The sequence below is a fragment of the Myxocyprinus asiaticus genome, chromosome 15 (genome assembly GCF_019703515.2).
Source record: "Myxocyprinus asiaticus isolate MX2 ecotype Aquarium Trade chromosome 15, UBuf_Myxa_2, whole genome shotgun sequence".
Taxonomy (NCBI): domain Eukaryota; kingdom Metazoa; phylum Chordata; class Actinopteri; order Cypriniformes; family Catostomidae; genus Myxocyprinus; species Myxocyprinus asiaticus.
This window is the reverse complement of record NC_059358.1, coordinates 18,388,260-18,413,275: the sequence shown is the minus strand read 5'-3', so window position 1 is coordinate 18,413,275 and position 25,016 is coordinate 18,388,260. Positions and strand designations below refer to the sequence as shown.

At 39.9% G+C, this 25,016-nt stretch overlaps 1 protein-coding gene across 3 annotated transcripts; it reads left to right on the top strand.

Annotated features, from left to right (window-relative positions):
- The first annotated feature begins 243 nt into the window (after positions 1-243).
- LOC127453315 (lysophospholipid acyltransferase 7-like) lies at positions 244-24,975 on the top strand. 3 transcript variants are annotated; one of them, XM_051719639.1, is made up of 9 exons: positions 244-369; positions 11,565-11,651; positions 12,885-13,014; positions 13,241-13,367; positions 16,139-16,295; positions 16,726-16,921; positions 17,814-17,966; positions 18,800-18,976; positions 22,816-24,975. In XM_051719639.1, exons 2-9 carry the CDS (start codon positions 11,576-11,578, stop codon positions 23,216-23,218), a joined length of 1,419 nt encoding a protein of 472 aa, XP_051575599.1. In that variant the 5' UTR covers positions 244-369; positions 11,565-11,575; the 3' UTR covers positions 23,219-24,975. The 3 variants fall into 3 exon arrangements, with proteins under 3 accessions (XP_051575599.1, XP_051575600.1, XP_051575598.1); XM_051719640.1 differs by lacking the exon at positions 244-369 and adding an exon at positions 9,293-9,425 and having other exon boundaries at positions 22,908-24,975; XM_051719638.1 differs by lacking the exon at positions 244-369 and adding an exon at positions 9,293-9,425.
- Positions 24,976-25,016: the final 41 nt, after the last annotated feature.

Below are 25,016 nucleotides of genomic sequence, written 5' to 3'. Positions count from 1 at the left end.
GCGACTGAGCACTTAGAAGTGCCGGTAATCTGTACAGGAGGTTGCCAGAGATACACGTTTGACTGCATCATTCTTTACTCAGGACAAGTTCAGAAACGTAAAATGTTTGCCATAATAAACTAGGGGTTGTAAGTTGTCACGATTGGAATGAGAAACACCGTGTTTTGTGGTTGTATTGCTCACATAAAAACATTGTTTTCTGTGGTTACGAATATCTGGCAACCCAAATATCGGACTCTAAACATATGCGGTAGTAGGAAGTAGTGAATGAGGAGAGAACACGCCAGTTTGCGGGCTGTTAATTGGGATTGTCTGAAATAACTGTCAAAATAATTTGTCGTTGATTACACACCTTTATACCTCCCTGTCGTAAGTATTGCTGTGGTTGTTGTGGAAGTATGTCCCACTCTGCCATTGTCAATCTGTTTATCTGCAAGGCCAGTCAGTGCCCAGATGCTCTACAAAGCTAAATATCAGTGTGATTCAGATTAATTTTCAAATCTCAGTTATATGAATACAGTTTAATGTTGTTGTTGGGTTAAGATAACTTGTGTGAGATATACGTGTTGTTAAATGACTGGTGCCTGGAAGTAATTTTATGAGATCAGACCTGCCTGGTGCTGTTATGTCATGACAATCTGGAAATCTGGAAATGTTTCTGCTCATTGAAAGGATATGTGTGTGTGTGTGTGTGTGTGTGTGTGTGTGTGTGTGTGTGTGTGTGTGTGTGTGTGTGTGTGTGTGTGTATGTATATGTGTGTGTGTTGTGTATATATATATATATATATATATATATATATATATATATATATATATATATATATATTACAGGGCTGCAACTAACGATTATTTTGATAATCAATTAATCTAGCGATTATTAGTAAGATTGTTTGACTATTCGGCGATTATTGCAACGATTAATCATTAGCTCATAAACTATTATTCAGCTTGTGCACCGACTTAAAAGGTTGCATTAAACGTGCTTACTAGAATTAAAGAGGACAAAATCGTATTTTTAAAATCTAAATCTCTAAATGACATTCACTGAATTAAAGGGAAAAAATACTTTTTATTTAGTTTAATTCAGTAAAAAAATCACTGCAAAAAATCCTATTGTTAGCAAGTGTTTTTGTCTTGTTTTCCATTTAAAATAGTCTAAAAATCCTTAAAACAAGATACATTTACTTGAGAAGCAACATATAAGATATTTAGACTTGCTTTAAGAGAATGCATCTTAAAATATAAGCGTATTTTGTATATAAGTGTATTTTTTTTTTTTACTTGGTTATACTTCTGCAAGTGCAGTAAAGACAAAATATACTTATATTCAAGATTATTCTCTAAAAGCAAGTCTAAATATCTTATATGCTGCTTCTCAGGTGAATGCATCTTTTTATTTTTTAAAGGATTTTTAGATATTTTAAAATATTTGTATTTGTAATATTATATTCAGCAGTCTCAGATAATTTTTTTTCTTGTGCAGTATAGCTGCTAAAGAAAATGTACGTTGTTTTAAAGGAGTTTTAGATATTTATATTGGGAAACAAGCCAAAACAAAAACAAATCAAAAACGTATTTTGTTGCCATGTGTAATGGGGCGAAGACTACCGTCTCTCACTTTTTTATTTACTTCAATCCATCTTTAACGCTAAAAAAAAAAACCCAAAAAAACTCTCTCTTATTAATAAAGCTGCGTATTGCCAATTTCTTCACGATAAGAAATGCACAGTGACATATATTATGATTCAGTAAGTCGCGAGCCGTCACGTTATAATCTAGTTGCATTAAGCATGCACGCTCGAGGGATGAGTGTCCCCGCAACAGAGTGTGCCTCAGCCAGATGCAGTTTCAACCTCCCCCACTTAGATCGGGACATTCGCGCAACTCATAGAAGAGGCGCTGACCGCACAGAGAAATGCCAGTTTCGGAGTTTGTAGTTATTTACACGATCTGCTTCCGTATTATTTGAACTTTAATAGAAGTATAACGTATTAAATATAACTGCATTTAAGATGTAACGCCGGGGTGTTTCGTTTAAAGATGCTTGACTCGAAAGTTTTGCTTCAGCAGAGCAGCAGATCCGGCTCCACAACGAGAGTATTTCTGTATTTACTTATTTGGTATTTTTGCATTATAATTCCCTCATATTTTGCGATCTACATCACCTGAAGCTGTTTGGAAAGTTTAGAGTGCATCTGAACTGTGAACTGTGAGCTGTGTGTTCCTTTACAACTCAGTACACTTGACATTGCATTTGCTAACACATATGGGAGTGTCCTTCCACACGACCTAGTGAAACTTCTCTACAATAACGCCAATATTCTAATATTGGCTATGGTGTTTGAGTCCTGCCCTTTTAGGCGTGAAGCTGTTTGCTATAAAAGCAGGCATGCAAACACCATTCCTCAGAATTTTCTAACTTCAAGATTTTCATCTCTTGTCTAGAAGACCTCTACTGCTTCGCCATCGACTACACGAGTCAGCGGCGGGATCTTCACGTCACCGAGAAGACTCTCCTCTCCTCTGCAGTGTTCCGACCATCATCACTCTGCCTCGCCGCTTGACGCTTTGCTGTTGAACAGGCCGCTTCAGCATCCTGTTTCCCCGCAGCGCTTCGGCAGGAGTTGTGTGTGTGTGTATGTATTATATATATATATATATATATATATATATATATATATATATATATATATATATATATATATATATATATATACACGTACACACAGAGGTCAAGCAGGATTAATTTGAGGTGGTCCTCATGTGGCACACGCTCCGCGAGCCCCTCAATCTCCATGTAATGTGTTTATGCCGATACATTATGTGCGTGACGAGCTCCGACCCTCCGTAGGAGCGCACATCCTCGTCTCGTTCGGTGGTTCTGACGCTGGGGATAATGACGATGTCATGCCTCTCACTGCATCAGGCGAGTGGTCAGTGGATGACACTACCACCCCTTCCCCAGCGAGGGCGAGGAGCATGTACGTGCCACTGACAAGGAGATGCTTCGCATCCTTTCAAGAGCAGTCGAAGAGCTCGATGTGTAGGTTCCTCTGGAGGAGACCACTAGACAATCTCGCCTTGATGAATGGTTGCTGCAGTCTGGACACCGTCAAGCGACCACGTCCCATAGATCTGTCCCGTTCTTCCCTGAAGTTCATAACGAACAGTCAAAATCCTGGTGCACGCCCTATTCAGCTCGCCCGCGCAGCGATTACACAGGGAAGAAAACGGTTATGCCCAACTACCCCCCTGAAAGAGGTAGTAGCGGTTAATCTCTGCCCGGCGAGTAGCAGGGCATGGAACTCACACCCCGTTCATCTTTCTAAGCCATGTCAGCTAAAGTCTGCACTGACTGGAAGAGCATACTTAGCAGCAGGCCAAACTGGTTCAGCACTCCACACGATGACGGTGCTCCAAGTTTTCCAAGCTAAGCTCTTCAAACAAATGGACGAGCAAGGCTACGATCCAGAAACGTTCAAAGAGCTCCACAGTGCTAAGGACTTAGCGCTGCGAGCCACGAAAGTCACTGCATAAGCCATTGGCAAGTCAATGAGCAACCTGGTGTTTTTTTGATCGTCACATATCTGGCTGACCCTCACGGAAATGCGTGACGCGGGAAATGCCGCTCTATTTGATGCTCCGGTGTCTCTAGCCGGCCTTTTCGGAGGCTCTGTGAATAGAATTGCTGAGCGCTATGTCGCAACTCAGCAACACTCACAGGCTATGAGACATTTTAGGCCAAAACTGAACAGTATTTCATCACAACCAGCTCACTCCCGCTCTGTCTCAGTCCAGTGCCCAGCTAAAAAACCCACACCAGCTGCCTCAGCACTGCCAAATGTCGCCACTGGGAAAGCCACGCAAGCTGCGGCCCAAACGAAGGCTGCCACCCCAGCGCAAGCCCTGCGCTGACGGGAAACCCCCCCCCCCATGCAGCAAAGCGCTCCTAACACACAATACTGTTCACCTCTTCCCCACTGCTGTTTGTCGGGAAAGGAATATTGTTGTTTAAAATGATGTTTAATATGTTGTTTTCTGTGTCTCACATTAATCACATGCAATAAAGTTTGCACATTATGCACAACCGCTTCCCAATGGTGAGCGGCGCATTATATCATGTATGAACATAAAAAGGTTGTAAAAAGAGTACCGCCCTCGCATGAGACACTCACACTTTTTCAATAAGGGCTTTCCCACTCATTATGCACAGCCACTTCCCAATGGTGAGCAGTGCATTATATCTTGTAATGAATTACAAAGATTGCAAAAATATTACAGCGCTCGTTGCACATGCACGAGACGCTCACACTTTTTCAATAAAGAGTTTTCTCTCTTCAAAGCCTCACATTATGCGCAACTGCTTCCCAATGGTGAACGGCGCATTATATCATGTTATGAACATACCAAATTGCCCTCTGTCCCATTACGCGGATGCACGGCAGGCTCTTACTGGCATTCCAACTGGGTGCAAAAAAATTATCAAACATGATTATATGATCCAATTTGCACGTTGGCCGCCCTGTTTCAATGGTGTTCTGCCTTCCATGGTTTCGTCCGAAAATGCGCCGGTGTTACAAGCCGAAATACACAGTCTTCTCGCAAAGAACGTGATAGAGGTTGTTTCATATGAATTAATAAGCCTGCTGTCCCATTGCGCAAATGCGTGGCAAGTCCTCACAGGCGTGTCAGAACTGGTGTTTACAATGATCGAGCACAATCTGTGGTCCGACCACACGATATGCCGGTGTTGTGTGTACAGACTGCGACACACCCAGTGGGATTTACAGCCATTATTTCCTCGTTCTGTAGAAAGATGGCGGGCTTCGGCCCATTCTAGTTCTGAGACGATTGAATCGCACGCTCATGATACACCCATTCAAAATGGTAACTCAGAAACAGATCTTATCACACATCCGTCCTCTGGACTGATTTGCGTCAATAGATCTGAAGGACGCGTACTTTATGTACCAATTGCACCGCGTTACAGGCAGCTTTTTAGATTCGCATTCAAGGGAACTGCGTATCAATTTAAAGTCCTTCATTTCAGTCTGTCTCTGGCTCCCCGCACGTTCACAAAATGTATTGATGCGGCGCTCGCCCCATTGAATATGAACGGTGTGTGTGTGTTTTGAATTACTTCAGCGATTGGTTATTACTAGCCAATCAGAGGCACTACTGAGTGAACACAGAGATATTGCTGCTTTGCCATATAGAAAATCTGGTCTAATGTCAACTTGGCGAAAAGCACACTTTTCCCCAGCCAGTAAATATCCTTTTTTAGGAATTCATGCATGTGCGCCTCATGAACGAGCGCGTCCGGACCATTCTTCGCGTCTGTTTCAGTTCAAACTGAAAAAACACATTATAAACAAAAGCATAGCGGTAACTCGCCACTGTCTGGCTGCTCTAGCACCATGGACAGCGCCAGCATTATACCAACAAGGTGTTATGCTGCGTCAAGTTTCAGAAAGTGCTGACCACAAATGCATACAACACAGGTTGGGGTGCAGTGTGTAATGGACGCCCGACTTTCAACACCTGAAAACAGGTGCGAAAAGGCCGTGACATGTCAACTGTATAGAGCTACTGGCTGTCTTTCTAGTTTTGAGAGCTTTTCATTACGATATTGTGAATCACCACATTTTGATTCATTCTGACAACACAACAGTAGTGGTGTATATATGTCACTATGTCACGCTGGCCCATGTATGGCTGGTGAAACGCAAGTATGCGCTTCCCCCGGTGCGCCTCCTTCATTCTGTCATAAGCAAAGTCCGAGTGGACATGGAAACAGTTCTGTTAATTGTGCCGAAATGGCCCAATCAGCCCTGGTTTCTGGAGATGGTAGAAATACTGGATGAGTTTCCATGGGAAATACCGCTGAAGAAAGATCTTTTCTCTCAAACACAAGGCATGGTTTGGGATCCCCAGCCAGAGCTGCGAAGATGTGTGGCCTTTGAAACGGAGCGTGCTAAATGCGCCAGAACTAACACATTCAGTCATGAACACCGTCCACGAGATGCATCTATGCGCTAAAATGGAATGTGTTCACTGATTGGTGTCTTTCACATGGCCCAGTAAACTGCCCCATACATGAAATTCTCATATTTCTTCAAGAGTGATTAGATGCAGGACTCACTCCGTCAATGCTCAAAGTTTATGTGGCGACTATATCTGCATATCACGCACCTGAAGCCGGCGCCACTATAGGCAAACATGATTTAACCATAAAGTTCCTTAGAGCAGCAAGATGATTAAATCTACCTCGGCCGGCTACAGTCCCGACTTGGGACCTAATTTGGTCCTAAAAGCACTCGCAGGGCCCTCCTTAAAGCCTTTTGACTCAGTAAAATGGGTCAGTGACTTACATGCACTAACGACAATTCATGTCATGGAGTTTGGCCCCAGTCTTTCAAAGTCACTGTCAAACCCAGAAAAGGCTATGTGCCTGAGGTTCTAACCACGCCCTTCAGAGCGCATGTGGTTCACCTTCAAGCCTTCTTCCCTCCTCCATTTAATTCGAATGAGGAACAGTACTTGCATTTGTTATGCCCTGTGCGGGCGCTACACGCATACGTTGAGCGCACCCACCAGTTCAAACTGTCTGATCAGCTCTTTGTGTGCTATGGAGGATGCACGAAAGAAATGTCCAAATCCAAGCAAAGACTTTCTCACTGGATCGTTGATGCGATAACCCTGGCTTACAAGTCGCAGGGTAAGATTTGCCCAATTGGTGTTAATGCACGCTTAACTAGAGGCATGGCCTCCTCATAGGCATGGATTAACAATGTGTCTTTACAAGACATATGTTTTGCAGCAGGATGGTGTTCTCAAAACACATTCGCAAGGTTTTACAACCTAGACGTAACGTCTCTCTCCTCACAAGTCCTCTCTGTTTAGAGCGCTTGCTATTTCATTTGCCAAACATATACTTATGCCCCTCCCTTTAAGTACGGGCTCCCCATCATTTTACACAACCGCCTGTATTCAGGCCATTGTAATTTACCATAAAGTCACAAGCACTTTCATTATAAATAAATCCCTTCACGACTGGGTTCGTGAATGGGTTAATTCATGCTATATGACTATAGTTCATATATTCATTCTGAGTGCTCTCCTCCTGGCCCAATATGAGGGTCACTCACTTGCAGCATACTCATGTCGGTCGCCGTCCCACAGGACTGTGGTGTCATGTTTCCTCTCTGGAAGATTATGTCGTGTAGTGCGCCTTGATGGGATTCTGTTCCCCACATGCATTAGCAAACGCAATGTCAAGTGTACTGAGTCATAAGGGAACGTCTCGGTTACGTACGTAACCTTGGTTCCCTGAGATGAAGGGAATGAGACATTGCGAATGCTGGCCGCACAACAAGACTCAGAGTTCTTTTGAGGTGCAAGCAATGTCCTTGTCCCTCAGTCAGAAAATTCTGAGGAATGGTGTTTGCATGCCTGCTTTTATAGCGAACAGCTTTGCACCTAAAAGGGCAGGACTCAAACACCATAGCCAATATTAGAATATTGGCGTTATTGTAGAGAGGTTTCATCTGTCATGTGGAAGGACACTCCCATATGCGTTAGCAAACGCAATGTCTCGTTTCCTTCATCTCAGGGAACCGAGGTTACGTACGTAACAAAGATGTTCTTCCTCAGTCGGGCGCGAACTGCAGTGCTGCTCTCGTGCGTCATCATTAGAGTTTAATGTGATCTCATGTTACGTTAAATGAGATCAAACGACTGTTCGACAACTAAATTGTTTGTTGACAATTTTTTATTGTTGTTGATAACGCCGACTAATCGTTTCAGCCCTGATGTTCAATCATAGCTTACATTAAGAGAGACCATGGTTTACAGGAAAACTCAGACAGCTTCATCATGCCAAAGAGGATGCTTACAGAATTGGGGATAAAATATTGTACAACCAGGCCAGAAACACACTGACTAAGGAAATCAGTGTGGCTAAAAGAAGCTACTCTGAAAAGCTGAAAAACCAGTTTTCAGCCAACGATCCTACATCTGTGTGGAAAGGCCTGAAAAGCATTACCAAGTATATGACACCTCCCCCTCGCTCTGTAGAGAATCAACAAATGGCTGATGAACTAAATGTGTTTTACTGCAGGTTTGAAAAGCTCAGTCTCGCACCCCTCCCCTGCTCTGATCTTCACTTTACACACACACCAACACCTTCTGGAACCCCCGTCCACCCCCCTCCTGATACTCAACCTGCACTTATGGTCTGTGAGGAGGATGTGTGCCAGGTCTTCCAGAAACAAAAGACTAGGAAAGCTTCAGGCCCAGACGGTGTCTCACCTGCCTGTCTGAAAGTCTGCACTGACCAACTGGCCCCCATCTTCACACAGATTTTTAACAGATCACTGGAGCAGTGTGAAGTTCCCTGCTGCTTCAAACGCTCCACCATCATTCCGGTCCCCAAGAAACCCAAAATTACAGGACTTAATGACTACAGACCTGTCGCTCTCACTTCTGTGGTCATGAAATCATTTGAGAGAGTAGTTTTGGCCTACCTGAAGGACATAACTGGACCCATGTTAGACCCCCTTCAGTTTGCTTAGTGATCAAACAGGTATGTGGATGATGCTGTCAACATGGGACTGCATTATATCCTGCAACACCTCAACAGACCTGGGACTTGTGCAAGGATCCTATTTGTGGACTTCAGATCAGCCTTCATTACCATTATGCCTGATCTTCTCTCAACCAAACTGACCCAGCTCTCTGTGCCAACCACAGTCTGTCATGGATCAGTAGCTTTGTGACAGATAGGCAGCAGCTAGTGAGACTGGGGAAAATCACATCCGGGACCCTCACGATTAGCACTGGTGCTCCTCAGGGATACATTCTTCCTCCACTGCTCTTCTCCCTGTATGCGAATGACTGCACTGCTAAGGACCCCTCTGTCAAGCTCCTGAAGTTCGCAGACGTCCCCATGGTCATTGGCCTAATCCGCGATGGTGTGAAGTCTGCATACAGATGGGAGGTTGAACAGCTGGCTGTCTGGTGCTGTCACAACAACCTTGAGCTGAACACGCTTAAAAGAGTGGAGAATGGTAGTGGACTTCAGGAGAAATCTACCCCCACCATGCTGAACAGCACTGTGGCAGCAGTGGAGTCATTCAGGTTCCTGGGCTCTACCATCTCAAAGAACCTGAAGTGGGACACCAACATAGACTCCATTGTGAAGAAGGCTTAGCAGACGTTGTCAGCTGAGGAAGTTCAACCTGCCATTGGAGCTGCTGAGGAAGTTCTACTTAGCCTTCATTGAGTCTGTCCTGTGTACATCTATAACTGTCTGGTTTGGTTCAGCCACCAAATCAGACAGAAGGAAACTACAACGGACAGTCAGGACTGCTGAGAGGATTATTGGTGCCCCCCTGCCCACCCTCCAAGACCTGGACGTCTGCAGAGTGAGGAAACCTTGTTTTATATTCTGTGTCTCACTGTAATGTTCTGTGTGCACTTGCTTACTTGTTTCTCCTATCACCAAAAAAAATTCCTTGTGTACGTGAGCACACTTGGCAATAAAGCTCATTCTGATTCTGAGATATAAATATACTTTAATGTAAGCAACAGTTGAATACACTATAAGCATATACCTACTACATCAAGATCTCATAGACTCATTTTAGTAATGATACCCCAGTCTAAGATTGACAAAATGGTTAAATAATAGCAGATTTAATGGATTAAAAAGATAGTTCACCAAAAAAATTTTTTGTTCCTTTACTCACACTCATGTTGTTTCAAACCTGTATGACTTTCACAGACTTACTTATGTGGAACACAAAAGTAGATGTTAGGCAGAATGTTTGGTCTCAGTCACCATTCACTTTCAAAAAAATGCAATGAAAGTAATAGTGGTGTGGATCTTCATTGGCTTCACGATTCGATTTGATTCAAAGGGTAACAATTAGATTACATAATGATTCTCGATGCATCGCTATGCATCTTGTCCTCCATTTATTTAATCAATAAATACTAAGTATTAAATAGTCTTAAACTATTAATTTAGAATAAATCAATCGCTATAACTATAACCACAACTATCTGTTGCTGTTGCAGGATGGTTACATGAGATATCTGCTTCTGTGAGAGTGCAGACATCAGCTTGTCCTTTCCACACCATTGGTGATAGTAAAGTGACTGAAATAGCAGGATTGCATATGCGGACTTTTCTGACGAGTGAGATGAGCAGCAATGAGCAACAGCCAAAGAAATAGAGAGCTCAAGAGTAGCGAAAGGCATTGAGAAAGCAGGAGAAAATATCCGAGATTGGCTTTAGTTGCATTATGATGTGCATCTGGTCTAATACTTCATTGTGTGCGCACGTATATTTGCATTGCTTTAACCCCTCTTTGTAAGTCCTGCCTTCTCGCACACCAATTGGTCGATTATAAGAGGCTTGCAGCAACTATTGGCCAAATTCCTGCCTGTCTATCTCTCCGCGACGCGCTGTTGTGTTCGGCATCAAACAGTTGCTTGACAGTAGCAGCAAATGACAGCTGAGTGGAAACAGTGCCCAAACGAAAGTGCAAATTTACAGAAGTTTTGCACAAAAAATTCCCATGCTTTCATCCAGGTCGAGATCCATGGGAAGCAGAATGTATGACATGTAAATCTGGCACTTATGTGTCAGTTGCTAATAAAGGTGCAAGTGATTTAGAAGCACACATTAGCTCTGTGAAGCATACAGGTTCAGCAAAAGGTGAAAGTTCATCAGGTAAATTAACGGACTACTTTTTGCGACCAGGTGAAATTATCACATTGCTTCATTTTCCATGGCCATTCAAAATAATAGTAATAGTTAATGAAGGTACACTCATGGCATCAAATATTTTATTTTAGTACATGGACATTCAAAAGAATGTTGGAAATTGTTATTTATATATATTTATGTTATTCTAATAGAGTGTCTTTTTCACTGTATTAAAGTTTGCATTCATAGTAACACTGTTTTGAACCCTATTTTTCTGATCAGGTATTAAGAATGCACAAGTTTTAATTATTCCTGTTAGAAAAACAATTAAGTGTTACTCAAATTGCACTAATTTTACTGTAAAATGATTTTACGCTGGACTGCTAAACTCGAGGTTGGTATTCCTCCTAAAAGTGACTTGTATTTTACATTTGTTTCATTTATTTTGTTGTTGGATTGCTAAATGTAGATTGCACTTTCCTTTTACTTGAATTGAACAAGTTCTTACTTGTATTTTGGAGAGATTTTATGTTGGACTGTAAAACGGAGATTACCAGTTAAAACAGGGCTATTTTTGGCAGAATAATGCCCTGCAGTGCACACTTTGTTTCTTGTACATTTGTTTGTGTTTAAGAGAAGATGATTTAATAAAATCTTGAAATATTAATAAGACAAGTTTTTTTTTATATTTATTTTGGGTTAATTAATTGTTATATTAATCAAGTAATAATTATAAAAAATCTTTAGAATAATCGGCACATTAGTCGTTAGATTAATCGATAAAAATAATAATCGTTAGGTGCAGCCCTAATATAAACAGTGTGAGAATTGTTGTGCTTTCTTATTTTAGTAAACAGAAAGATGTCACCAGATGAATTAGTCTACTTAGGAATCCTTGCTGCATCAGTACCTGTAGGATTCCTTTTCCGCTGCCTAAGTAAGTCTGATCATGTCCTTTTTTCATGTTCTACTGGTAGAGTCTACATATTAAAATCAGTGTTTGAATTGGGGGGGGGGGGGCAGTCGAGGGGATTTTAACCCCAAAAGGTTTAAGGGACCTCCAATAAGGCCAAAATAACGTAACTTGGGGGTTCCCCTGGTGTTTCATCAAAACTAGAATACAAGAAACATAATATATATATGTTATTATTTTTTTTATGTTTGCGGTGACACAATGTGACATTGTCCATTATTTGTGCCATTTATTTTTTACAAATAATCCAAACCAGATTTTTTTACATCTGAAAATTCTCAACATACCGGATTGTGCCACAGATGGTGAATGAGTGAGACTGATACTGTACCTCTTAATAATGGTAAAATATAATTCTTATTTGATTGTTGTTAGACCTAAATTACTAATATTAAATAATCTTTTTCTTAGAACTAAACCGTCGCTAGAGGTTAATTAATATGCACACAGTTAATATGTAAATTTTTTGCCAGTATTTACCTAACACTACATGTAAGCTCATGATTAAAAAGTTTTAAAGTTATTACATGGATTCTATGTGGAGAAATATCTTTGTCTGTTTATGCTGTGCACGTGACACTCCCTCAATATCTTTAAATATGCAAGCCATGCTGATAAACAAAAGTGATAACAGAAAATAATTCAAGGCATATACTGTATGTTGATGTATAAAAATGAGCTACATCTTATTTATAACTCTACAATACACTATGCATCTCAGCCACGGTGACCAGTATTTAAATTCTAAAAATGATAGTCTATTATTAAGTCTAACATCTTACTCTTGTCTTACTCAATAAAATCTAAAAATTACTCATTTTAATCAGTATATTGAAATATTCTGGGATTCATGTAGGGATTCTTGGGGAGTTGTGCTTGCGTCTGACGTAATTATTCAGTTCAAACGGGGTAGACAGTCTCATGCTTTCGTGCCTACCAGCATCAGTAAAAGGATCGGTATAAGGGGACCCTCAAGAGCTCTGACTCAATTCAAACTTTGATTAAAATGTCTTGTATATCAAAGAACAAACCATTAAAAGCATGAAAATCCAAACTGTTGTTAATGCAGATGCTGACCAATAATACAACTGTAAAATAAAATAAAAATGTCAGCACACTGTTGGTTAAAAAAACTTTAAAAAACAAACAAAGCACAATTAAACCAGCACCTGATAATTGTTGTGCCTGATTTACCAGGTCCTCCAGTCAAGCAGGGGGCAGCATTGCTTACTGGTTTGATCATCACCATAGCAACCTGTGGGATCCACACTTTACACTCTCTTTGTACAGTGTTAGGAACATGGCTAATTATAAAGATCAACTGGAAGTGAGTATGACATGTAGCTGTCATGTACATTTCATATTAATATTAGACATCTCTTTTGTGAGCTACGGCATTCTGTGCACAAACATCTTGTTTTGCTTTATATATCTGACAGTATTCCCCAATTGAATTACATCTATGCAAATCTTTTATTTGTGGAATTAAGGGGAGGCATACATTTATAAAGTTCTTTCACTTTAACCCTTGGGTTTGTCTTGTCTGTATTTAGGAGTGCCCCCTCTTTGTCTTTGGGCTGGACATTTCTTTACCTCCTCTTTTTTCGTATGGTTACCTGGTTTGGCCTCCCTCAGCCAACACCATTTGCCAATGCTATTCAGCTTCTTTTAACTTTAAAGGTAAAGCACAATGAAATTACACACCTTATTCCAGTAGTTCTCAACTGGTTTTGCTCCAGGACCAGTTGACATAATTAGACATAATTTGATGACCCTATTAGCCTTATGCTAAAATGCTTTAAATTATTATTTTTTTCACATCAGTCAACACTCCATACCTCATAATGACAAAGCAAAAACCAGATTTTTGATGATGTTGCAAAAACTATCTACATAAGTATTCAGACCCTTTGCTATGACACTTGAAATTTAGCTCAGGTGCATCCCATTTCTCTGGATCATCTTTGAGATGTTTATACACTTTCATTGGAGTCCACCTGTGGCAAATAAAATTGATTGGACATGATTTGGAAAGACACACATCTGTCTATACAGTGCTGTGAAAAAGTATTTGCCTGATGTCTTCTGTTTTTGTGTAAATCTCATACTAAATTGTTTCAAAAATTCAAACAAAATCTAACATAAAACAAAGGCAAACACAAAATACAGTTTTTAAATGATAATGTTATTTATCGAAGCAAAAATGTTATCCAATACCAACTGGGCCTTTGTCGAAAAAGTATTTGCCCCCTTAGTTACTAAATACCCAAATCTATGAAACTGCATTCATAATGGGGTTCAGCTGGACTGGACACACCCAGGCCTGATTACTGTCAGCCCTGTTCAATCAAATCAACACCTAAATCGAAATTTTTCAGCAGCATGAAGTTGACTAAAAGGTCTCACCCAGTAGCACACTATGCCAAAGTTGAAAGAAATTCCAGAAATGAGGAGGAAAAAGGTGATTGAAAAACATCAGTCTAGGAAGGGTTACAAAGCTATTTCAAAGGCTCCTGGACTCTAAAGAACCACAGTGAGAGCCATTATCTCCAAAAGAAGAAAACTTGGCACAGGAGTGAACCTTCCCATAAGTTGCAGACCTTCCAAAATTCCTCCAAGAGCACAGCGACGATTTATCCAGGAAGTCACAAAAAAGCCAAGGACAATATCCAAGGAACTGCAGGTCTCTCTTACATCAAAAGTGGCAAAAACCACTGCTAACCCAGAAGAACATTAAGGCTCATCTGAATTTTGCCAAAACACACCTTGATGATCCTCAAACCTTTTGGGAGAATGTTCTGTGGACTGATTAGTCAAAAGTGGAACAGTTTGGAAGACAGGGGTCCCGTTACATCTGGCGTAAATCAAACAGAATTCCACAAAAAGAACATCATTCCTACGGTCAAGCATGGTGGTGGTAGTGTGATGGTGTGGGGATGCTTTGCTGCTTCTGGGCCAGGGTGAATTGCAATAATTGAGGGAAACATGAATTCTGCTCTCTACCAGAAAATCCTAAAGGAGAACATCCGGTCATCTGTCCATGAGTTGAAGCTCAAATGCAACTGGATTATGCATGAAGACAATGATCTAAAGCATAGGAGTAAGTCCACTTCTGAATGGCTCAAAAGAAGCTAAATTAAAGTTTTGGAGTGGCCTAGTCAAAGTCCTGACTTGAACCCAATGCAGTGGCAGGACCTAAAATGGGCAGTTCATGCTCAAACCCTCCAATGTGGCTGAATTAAAGCAGTTCTGCTAAGAAGAGTGGGCCAAAATTCCACCACAGCTTTGTGAAAGACTGCTCTCCAGTTATCAGAAGCTTTTGGTTGCAGTTGTTGCTGCTAAAGGTGGTAAATACTTATTCACAGCACTGTATAAGGTCTCTCAGCTGAAAATGCATATCAGAGTAATAACCAAGCCATGAGGTCAAAGGAACTGCCTGCAGAGCTCAGTGATAGGATTGTGTCGAGGTACAGATCTGGGGAAGGCAACAAAAAATTTCGGCTGCATTTAAGGTTCCCAAGAGCACAGTGGCCTCCATACTTCTTAAATGGAAGAAGTTTGGAACAACCAGGACTCCTGCTAGTGCTGGCCGCCTGGCCAAACTGAGCAATCGGGGGAGAAGGGCCTTGGTAAGAGAGGTTACCAAGAGCCCGATGGTCACTCTGGATGAGCTCCAGAGATCATGTGTGGAGATGGGAGAAACTTGCAGAAGGACAACCATCACTACAACAATCCAACGATCTGGGCTTTATGGCAGAGTGGCCAGATGGAAGCCTCTCCTCAGTGCAAGACCCATGAAAGCCCGGTTGGAATTTTAAAAAAGCACCTAAAGTACTCTCAGACTGTGAGAAACAAGATTCTCTGGTCTGATGAAACGAAGATTGAACTGTTTGGCCTCAATTCCAAGCGTCATGTCTGGAGGAAACCAGGCAACGCTCATCACCTGTGCAATACCATCCCAGCAGTGAAACATGGTGGTGGTAGCATCATGCTGTGAGTGTGTTTTTCTGCGGCAGGGACTGGTCAGGGTTAAAGGAAAGCTGAATGCAGCAAATACAAAGATATCCTTAATGAAAACCTGGTCCAGAGTGCTCAGGACCTCAGACTGGGCCGAAGGTTCACCTTCCAACGGGACAATGACCCTAAGCATACAGCCAAGACAATGCAAGAGTGGCTTGGGGACAAATCTGTGAATGTCCTTGAGTGGCCCAGCCAGAATCCGGACTTGATCCCAATCAAACATCTCTGGAGAGACCTGAATATATATATATATATATATATATATATATATATATATATAAGTATTTTTCCCCCTGTTGACCACAACCTTCTCCAAAAATGCTGCAGCCTATGTTTGGGTCGCAACCTGCCAGTTGAGAACCACTGCTTTATTACAAGGTTTAGTCTCTTAATATGATAATTGTTGAATTGCTGTTGTTTTAAATACACAGATGGTCAGTTTAGCCAATGAGGTTCAAAGTTATCACTTGGATAAAAAACAGGAAGTGAGCACCTTCTCCAAGTCCCCAGTGGTTGGAGGACTGTCCCATGAGCCCTCACTGTATGACACAATATCATATAGCTACTGCTATGTGGGCATAATGACAGGTATTTTGCATGACTCTGTTGATTTGAATGTGTGGGAATGCTGAGTCTATTCATATCTTCCAAACTGTTTTGAATGTTTGCTAACTTGTTTTTATCTGTTTCTCCCTGCTACTAGTTCAGTAATGTGTGAGTCCATTTTCTTTTTATAACTGATTGTGTTCATTATTTCTCCTCTTTTGCCATTATTTGTCCACTTGCTTCAATTTCATCATACTCAAATGTGGCACATTTTCCCTTTTAATGTTCCATTCCATTCCAATATTCCATTCAATTTCATGTCTACACTCCATTTGATTTCATTGTCATGTGATATCTCATAAATTGCCCATCTTCCAACATTTCTTCATTCATAACTATGACTATACACTCTTCACTTTTTCATTCCAACATTTTCCATTCTTTCCCCCGCCCACTTTTGCCGGCACCACAGGTCCCTTCTTCCGTTATCAGACTTTTGTAGACTGGTTGCAGCAGTCCTGTCCCTTGTCTCTGCCGGGTAAAGAGGCCTGCCTTCAGAGGCTGAAGATGGTGCCTGTTTACGGAGCTCTCTTCCTAGCAGTCAATTCTGTCTTTCCCTTGTCCTATGTCCGTACAGAAGAATTCTTGGAGCACAACTATTTTTATAGGTTGGTTTCCTTGAGGAAATTATAAATACAGTTTCTAAAGTCTAAATGTCCAGTCTAGAGTCTAAATGTAAAGGCCACAGGAGATATTGTTCCAAACCCACATGACTTTCTTTCTTGTATGAAGCCCTAAGGCAGAATTGTTTTAATGAATGGGACTGAGGCTTTTAAGCTTCGAAAAAGACATAAAAGCACAAGATAGACCGATAATCGGTTTGACTGATATTTTTGACCGATATTCACACTTTTTCATTTAATCGGTTTTCGTTTTCTTTAATTCACGTTTACCAATAAAGTTAAGCACAAAATACTTTAAATCTTAATCAAAAATTAATTAAGTGAAGGGCTTTGCATAAGTGGATATTGCAACTAAAACTTGTTACAAACTCTTTGTGGACACAATATTACTTTGTGCATTATATAACCGGCAGTTTTGTAAAACAGTTCACCTTCAGAGGTTAGTGATAAATAATTTGTTTTGTGCCTAAAAACAGAAATAAAACAAGAATTAAAAATTGGTTATGCATATCGGTTATCGGACACTTAAACACAAAAATAATCCATATCTAACACTTTCATTATTTGGAAAACAGCGGCCAGGATATTCTTAAAAAATTCACCCTTTGCGTTCCACTGGGGAAAAAAAAGTCAAACTGGATCGACATGAGGGTGAGTAAACAATAACAGAATATTCTTTTTTGGGTGAACTATTCCTTAAATCAAACCTTATTCTGATCATTTGCATATAAAGCGACTTGGTCCCATTGTGTTTGTAATCAAAGTGGTGCAGGCAGAACACAGATTTCAGATATAGACTTTTGCAAAACATACAGTTATTACTCACATCCTCTGTCTTATCACATTGTATCTCTGTAATAGTGGTTTTATGTTTCAGGTTTTTCTACATGGTGGCAATATTCTTTGTATTCCGGATGCGTTTCTACTCAGCGTGGTGTGGCGCCGAGGCAGGATGCATCAGTGCAGGTCTAGGCTGTTACCCCCAGGGGGCGCTGTCCAAACCTGGGGGAGGGCCAACTGTGAAATATAGGTAGGGTGTATAACTTTATTTGCCTGATACCTTTTTACAGTTTTTCTCAATCGCTTTGGCTCATTTTTTGAAACAGTCTTAACATTCTATAAACTGTAAGTGCAATTGTCACAACTGTTTTATGGGACATCACAACTCTATTGCATGTCTGCTAAATTTAGTAACTCACCCAAAACATTTAATTCATGCTTCAAAACCTAGTTATTGTATCAGTAAATTTGCCAAAGCCACCAAAATGAAATGTTTTTTTTGTCATTGTGTGAGCCGTACTGATCAAAATGTTTAGATGTTTTTTCACCATGGCAGTCAACCATGGAAATGTTTGTTATATACAAATTAAATTTTTGTTTGAATTTTTGATCAGCAAGCCATGTGCATTTAGTTATTGTGAAAATTGTAGACAATTGTGCCACACATGTGCCAAAACACATGCAATTGCTTAATTTAATAAGAAAATCAAATCTGGTGTGAACAAGAATCTAATTGTTCAGAGATTTGAACTCAATGTTTTGAAAAAAAGAATAGTTCTCATTCAAGAATTGAGCCAAAACAATTGAGAAAAACTGTAATGTGCTTTTGCAGTTTGACCAGACCTTTGTGAATATTACGATTTCATTATTATTATTGAATAATTATTTAGTTTAACATTATATTGTTATTGAATAATAGCTGGCAAATGATTTGTGCAAACAGTGTTCATGATAAAAAAGTAAATATTGTTTCAGCGGGTACCTACATGATATTAAGACGCCAGACCATCTACAGGAAGTTGTGAAATCACTTGAGGTTTGTTCATATTTGGTAATGTCGATGAAATGTTGTTTATGTTTTAGCCCTGATCCAGACTCAGTCGTGGAGTATGATTTTAAGACGATCCAGAACATTGATTGTTATAACACAGATTTCTGCGTGAAGGTGCGACACGGCATGCGGTACTGGAACATGACTGTGCAGTGGTGGCTTCATCACTACATCTACCCCAACGCCCCTTTCAAAACATATGCTCTCAGGTAACACACAAATACATATTTAAACTACATTACCATCAAAATGTAATTTTGATTGTTGCAGTGACCATCACTAACTACTGACCATCAATGTTTCCTAACATTTTTGTTCTTGCTAAGAAAAAGAAATTTAATTTTCTAATTTAATTTGCAAAATGGATGGCTATATATACAGGTGCATCTCAATAAATTAGAATGTCATGGAAAAGTTCATTTATTTCAGTAATTCAACTCAAATTGTGAAACTCGTGTATTAAATAAATTCAATGCACACAGACTGAAGTAGTTTAAGTCTTTTGTTCTTTTAATTGTGATGATTTTGGCTCACATTTAACAAAAACCCACCAATTCACTATCTAAACAGAATACATCATAAGACCAATAAAAAAAAACATTTTTAGTGAATTGTTGGCCTTCTGGAAAGTATGTTCATTTACTGTATATGTACTCAATACTTGGTAGGGGCTCCTTTTGCTTTAATTACTGCCTCAATTCGGTGTGGCATGGAGGTGATCAGTTTGTGGCACTGCCGAGGTGGTATGGAAGCCCAGGTTTCTTTGACAGTGGCCTTCAGCTCATCTGCATTTTTTGGTCTCTTGTTTCTCATTTTCCTCTTGACAATACCCCATAGATTCTCTATGGGGTTCAGGTCTGGTGAGTTTGCTGGCCAGTCAAGCACACCAACACCATTGGTGTCATTTAACCAACTTTTGGTGCTTTTGGCAGTGTGGGCAGGTGCCAAATCCTGCTGGAAAATGAAATCAGCATCTTTAAAAAGCTGGTCAGCAGAAGGAAGCATGAAGTGCTCCAAAATTTCTTGGTAAAAGGGTGCAGTGACTTTGGTTTTCAAAAAACACAATGGACCAACACCAGCAGATGACATTGCACCCCAAATCATCACAGACTGTGGAAACTTAACACTGGACTTCAAGCAACTTGGGCTATGAGCTTCTCCACCCTTCCTCCAGACTCTAGGACCTTGGTTTCCAAATGAAATACAAAACTTGCTCTCATCTGAAAAGAGGACTTTGGACCACTGGGCAACAGTCCAGTTCTTCTCCTTAGCCCAGGTAAGACGCCTCTGACGTTGTCTGTGGTTCAGGAGTGGCTTAACAAGAGGAATACGACAACTGTAGCCAAATTCCTTGACATGTCTGTGTGTGGTGGCTCTTGATGCCTTGACCCCAGCCTCAGTCCATTCCTTGTGAAGTTCACCCAAATTCTTGAATCGATTTTGCTTGACAATCCTCATAAGGCTGCGGTTCTCTCGGTTGGTTGTGCATCTTTTTCTTCCACACTTTTTCCTTCCACTCAACTTTCTGTTAACATGCTTGGATACAGCACTCTGTGAACAGCCAGCTTCTTTGGCAATGAATGTTTGTGGCTTACCCTCCTTGTGAAGGGTGTCAATGATTGTCTTCTGGACAACTGTCAGATCAGCAGTCTTCCCCATGATTGTGCAGCCTAGTGAACCAAACTGAGAGACCATTTTGAAGGCTCAGGAAACCTTTGCAGGTGTTTTGAGTTGATTAGCTGATTGGCATGTCACCATATTCTGATTTTTTGAGATAGTGAATTGGTGGGTTTTTGTTAAATGTGAGCCAAAATCATCACAATTAAAAGAACCAAAGACTTAAACTACTTCAGTCTGTGTGCATTGAATTTATTTAATACACAAGTTTCACAATTTGAGTTGAATTACTGAAATAAATGAACTTTTCCACGACATTCTAATTTATTAAGATGCACCTGTATATATATATACTGGTGGCCAAAAGTTTGGAATAATGTACAGATTTTACTCTTATGGAAAGAAATTGGTACTTTTATTACCAAAGTGGCATTCAACTGATCACAATGTATAGTCAGGACATTAATAACATGAAAAATTACTATTACAATTTGATTTTTTTTTTCAAAAACTACTTCAAAGAGTTCTCATCAAAAAATCCTCCACATGCAGCAATGACAGCTTTGCAGATCCTTGGCACTCTAGCTGTCACTTTGTCCAGATGCTCAGATGACATTTCACCCCACACTTCCTGTAGCACTTGCCATAGATGTGGCTGTCTTGTTGGGCACTTCTCACACACCTTACAGTCTAGCTGATCCCACAAAAGCTCAATGGGGTTAAGATCCATAACACTCTTTTCCAATTATCTGTTGTCCAATGTCTGTGTTTCTTTGCCCACTCTAACCTTTTCTTTTTGTTTTTCTGTTTCAAAAGTGGCTTTTTCTTTGCAATTCTTCCCATAAGGCCTGCACCCCTGAGTCTTCTCTTTACTGTTGTACATGAAACTGGTGTTGAGTGGGTAGAATTCAATGAAGCTGTCGGCTAAGGACATGTGAGGCATCTATTTCTCAAACTAGAGACGCTGATGTAGTTTAGTTGTACATCTGGCCTTCCACATCTCTTTCTGTCCTTGTTAGAGCCAGTTGTCCTTTGTCTTTTGAAGACTGTATTGTACACCTTTGGATGAAATCTTCAGTTTTTTGGCAATTTCAAGCATTGTACAGCCTTCGTTCCTCAAAACAATGATTGCCTGACGAGTTTCTAGAGAAAGCTGTTTCTTTTTTGCCATTTTTTACCTAATATTGACCTTAAGACATGCCAGTCTATTGCATACTGTGGCGACTCAAAAACAAACACAAAGACAATGATAAACGTTATTTAATGAACCAAAAAGCTTTCAACTGTGTTTGATATAATGGCACCAACAATCATGCCATGCTCCAAATCACTAAGATCACATTTTTTCCCCATTCTAATGGTTGATGTGAACATTAACTGAAGCTTCTGACCCATATCTGCATGATTGTATGCACTGCACTGCTGCCACATGATTGGCTGATTAGATAATGGCATAGATGATTGTTGGTGCCAGATGGGCTGGTTTGTGTATTTCTGTAGCTGCTGACCTCCTGGGATTTTCACACACAACAGTCTCTAGAATTTACTCAGAATGGTGCCAAAAACAAAAACCATCCAGTGAGTGTCAGTTCTGTGGACGGAAATGCCTTGTTGATGAGAGAGGTCAGCAGAGAATGGCTAGACTGGTACGAACTGACAAAGTAACTCAGATAACCGCTCTTTACAACTGTTGTGAGAAGAAAAGCAATCTGAGATGCGGGTTGGCGCTGTTTTTGCGGCACGAGGGGGAGCTACACAATATTAGGCAGGTGGTTATAATGTTGTGGCTGATCAGTGTGTGTGTGTATATATATATATACACACGTATATATATGTATACACACGTATATATATATATATTAGTTTGAATATTTCAGTGACTACTATTTATTTTACTACATATTCCATAGAAATAATGAACTATAATAATGAATAATTAGAAATGATAAGAAAATGTAGTTCATAATAAAGAATGTTATGTAGAGGCCATACATTATTTTTCAGGCTTGTTTTCTCAAAAAACAAGGATCAAAAACAAGCCAAAGAATTATTGCATGACATATTGCATGACCTCTGTGGGTTTTCGTATGTGCCACTATGAACGCTATGAAACTCTGGTGTACTGTTTGTAAATTAATCTTCTCATGTATTAATCAGTGGCACATATTTCGACACAGAATTTCTCACAGCTTCAGTTCCGTACTGAAAAATTCGGACACCAGTTGAAAACGCTAATCATTCATTTAGCTTTGATTCAAGAAATCAGTACCTTTTTCCCTTAAATATTTCTTTCTGTCTTTCTGTGCTGATTTGTATTTTGTTTTATTTTTTTTATTTTTGTCTACTCATGAGCAACATCAGAAGCACGTGGCTGCATGCGCATGCATGCAGTTTACAGGGAATATTGATGACCATTTTTTCTTTCTGCCAGGGCTGGATGGACTATGCTAATCAGCGCTTACTGGCATGGCCTCCATCCTGGTTACTACCTCTCATTTCTCACCATCCCACTATGCATCGCAGCAGAATCAGCCATGGAGGCCTCTGTCAGGGCTCGTTTGGATCCCACAGGCCAGAATATCTTCGACTGGGTCCACTGGTTCCTCAAGATGAGGGCTTACGACTATATGTGTATGGGGTTTGTTCTCCTGAAGGCCAGCGACACCATCAGCTACTGGAGTTCCATATATTTCATAATTCACATCATTGCATTTGGTTGCATAGGAGTAGGACAAATTATGAAAGTTGGTAAAAAGAAAGAAAGGAGAGAACAAGGTAAAGGAGATAAAGAGGTGAAGAAAGAGGATGTGGTGGTAAGAGAGAAGGCAGAGTGATATGAATGTGTGTATGATTGTGCTGATCGGTGGAGAGGTGGTATGTTTACAGAAACAGGAAACAGTTACAGAAAAAACACACTGTAATAGCCATCAACTGCCATTTAGATATTGTTTGAGCTTTTCAGATTTTTTGTTTTGTTTTGTTACAAGAACAACACAGAGAAAGGAGTAATAGATTGTGATCACATTTTTTTTTTAATTAACAGGGAATATACTGTCGGTCTTTAGTGAATTTAGACAGTTAAATAAATGCTCAGTTAATATATTAAAGTCACGCAGTTATACCTGCACATTCCAGGCTCTTATCTCTGGTGTTTTTGTGTTCTTTAATATTCCATAATAAATTTCCATGTTTTTTTGTTTTGTTTTTTTTCTAAAATATTGCTTTTATTTTCAATTTAATAGCTTGTAGAAATTATGAAAATAACATTGAAAAGAGAAGAGCGTTTGCCTCGAGGTCAGCTGCCTTCTCAAAAATGCTGCCTTTTTACTTTCAGATAAAGATTGAGTTGATGCCAGACTTTACATACAAAGTTGCATGTCCTCAGTATTTGCAGGGACCCTCTTTTCAAAAATGTTTTACGAACTCATTCATTGCTTCTCTCCCCAGCCTCTTATATGTTTTTTGTATACCCCAGGATAAAGAAACCTCTATAGGGTTAATTTACCTAGCATTGCAAGCTTAAGTTGATTGTAGAGACCATTGGTGCCAATGGTTTCTACGATCTACTTAGGCTTACAATGCTTTTGGGAAATGCAGCCCAGGTCAATACTGTTTAAATGATACTCTTTTTCTAGGTTGCTAACTTGCAATGATCTAGTGGAGAGAGATTTGATTATATATTAATTGTGGTGCTCTGTTGAACAGTGGCCCTGGGACTAGATTTCAGCTCCCCCACAAAGTACTTATAACTGAATACATCCATTTACAAAAATGATCCTCTCATGTTAGACCTGTATCACTAGTTTTAGCACAAATTTATGGAGCTCAACACTCCAGTGGTGTCACTGAGGTAATTCGACCTTCAGAAGATCAACAAAAGCATTCAAAATGAAATGTATGGAATATTAAAAGTTGGTTTGCCTTGTTTTTCATCCATTCTGATGGGTGAATTGAGTATTCATTAATGGGTTATGTATCATATGTACAGTATCAGGGATATATGTATTCTACAAAGAATGTGACAGTGGTTGAGAACTTTCATCTGTTTTCTTTCTTTTTCAGACTTAGTAAGCAGGAGGGAATGTTTTGCTCTTTTCACTTAACATTTGTTGTTTGGAAGAATATCACATGATGTAAATTATACTTTGGTGTAAAGTGTTGCTAAAACTGTTTGTGCTCTAAATGTGAGCATTTTTCGCTCATCCGTTATTCAGTGTTATTACTGAATATCTGACTTTTCTCCACATTGCTGCCCCTGAAAACTTTTGAAATAATCAGCCAGACGAGAGAAAAACCTCACATTTCTGTTGTAAGGCAGAATTTGTTCATTTGGATTCTGTTTGATTCTGATTAAGATCAAAAGTAATATTAATTAGATGTGATTTTCTCAAATTATCATGTAATAACTTACTTATTCCAGGAAAGCACAATACCGCAGTTTTGAACTTTTTGTTCTGGAACACTGTATGGTCGTGCTGGTGTTAAAAGTTTATTGATCAGGTCATATTGTACCCTGGTTTCATTATGTGTATTCTACATTTTATCCTTAATGTTTATCTTCTGGAGTAATAAACACAAGATGTGCAACTTGTATCTTTGAAGCAGATCTTTCATTTTTGTCGGCAAATTCAA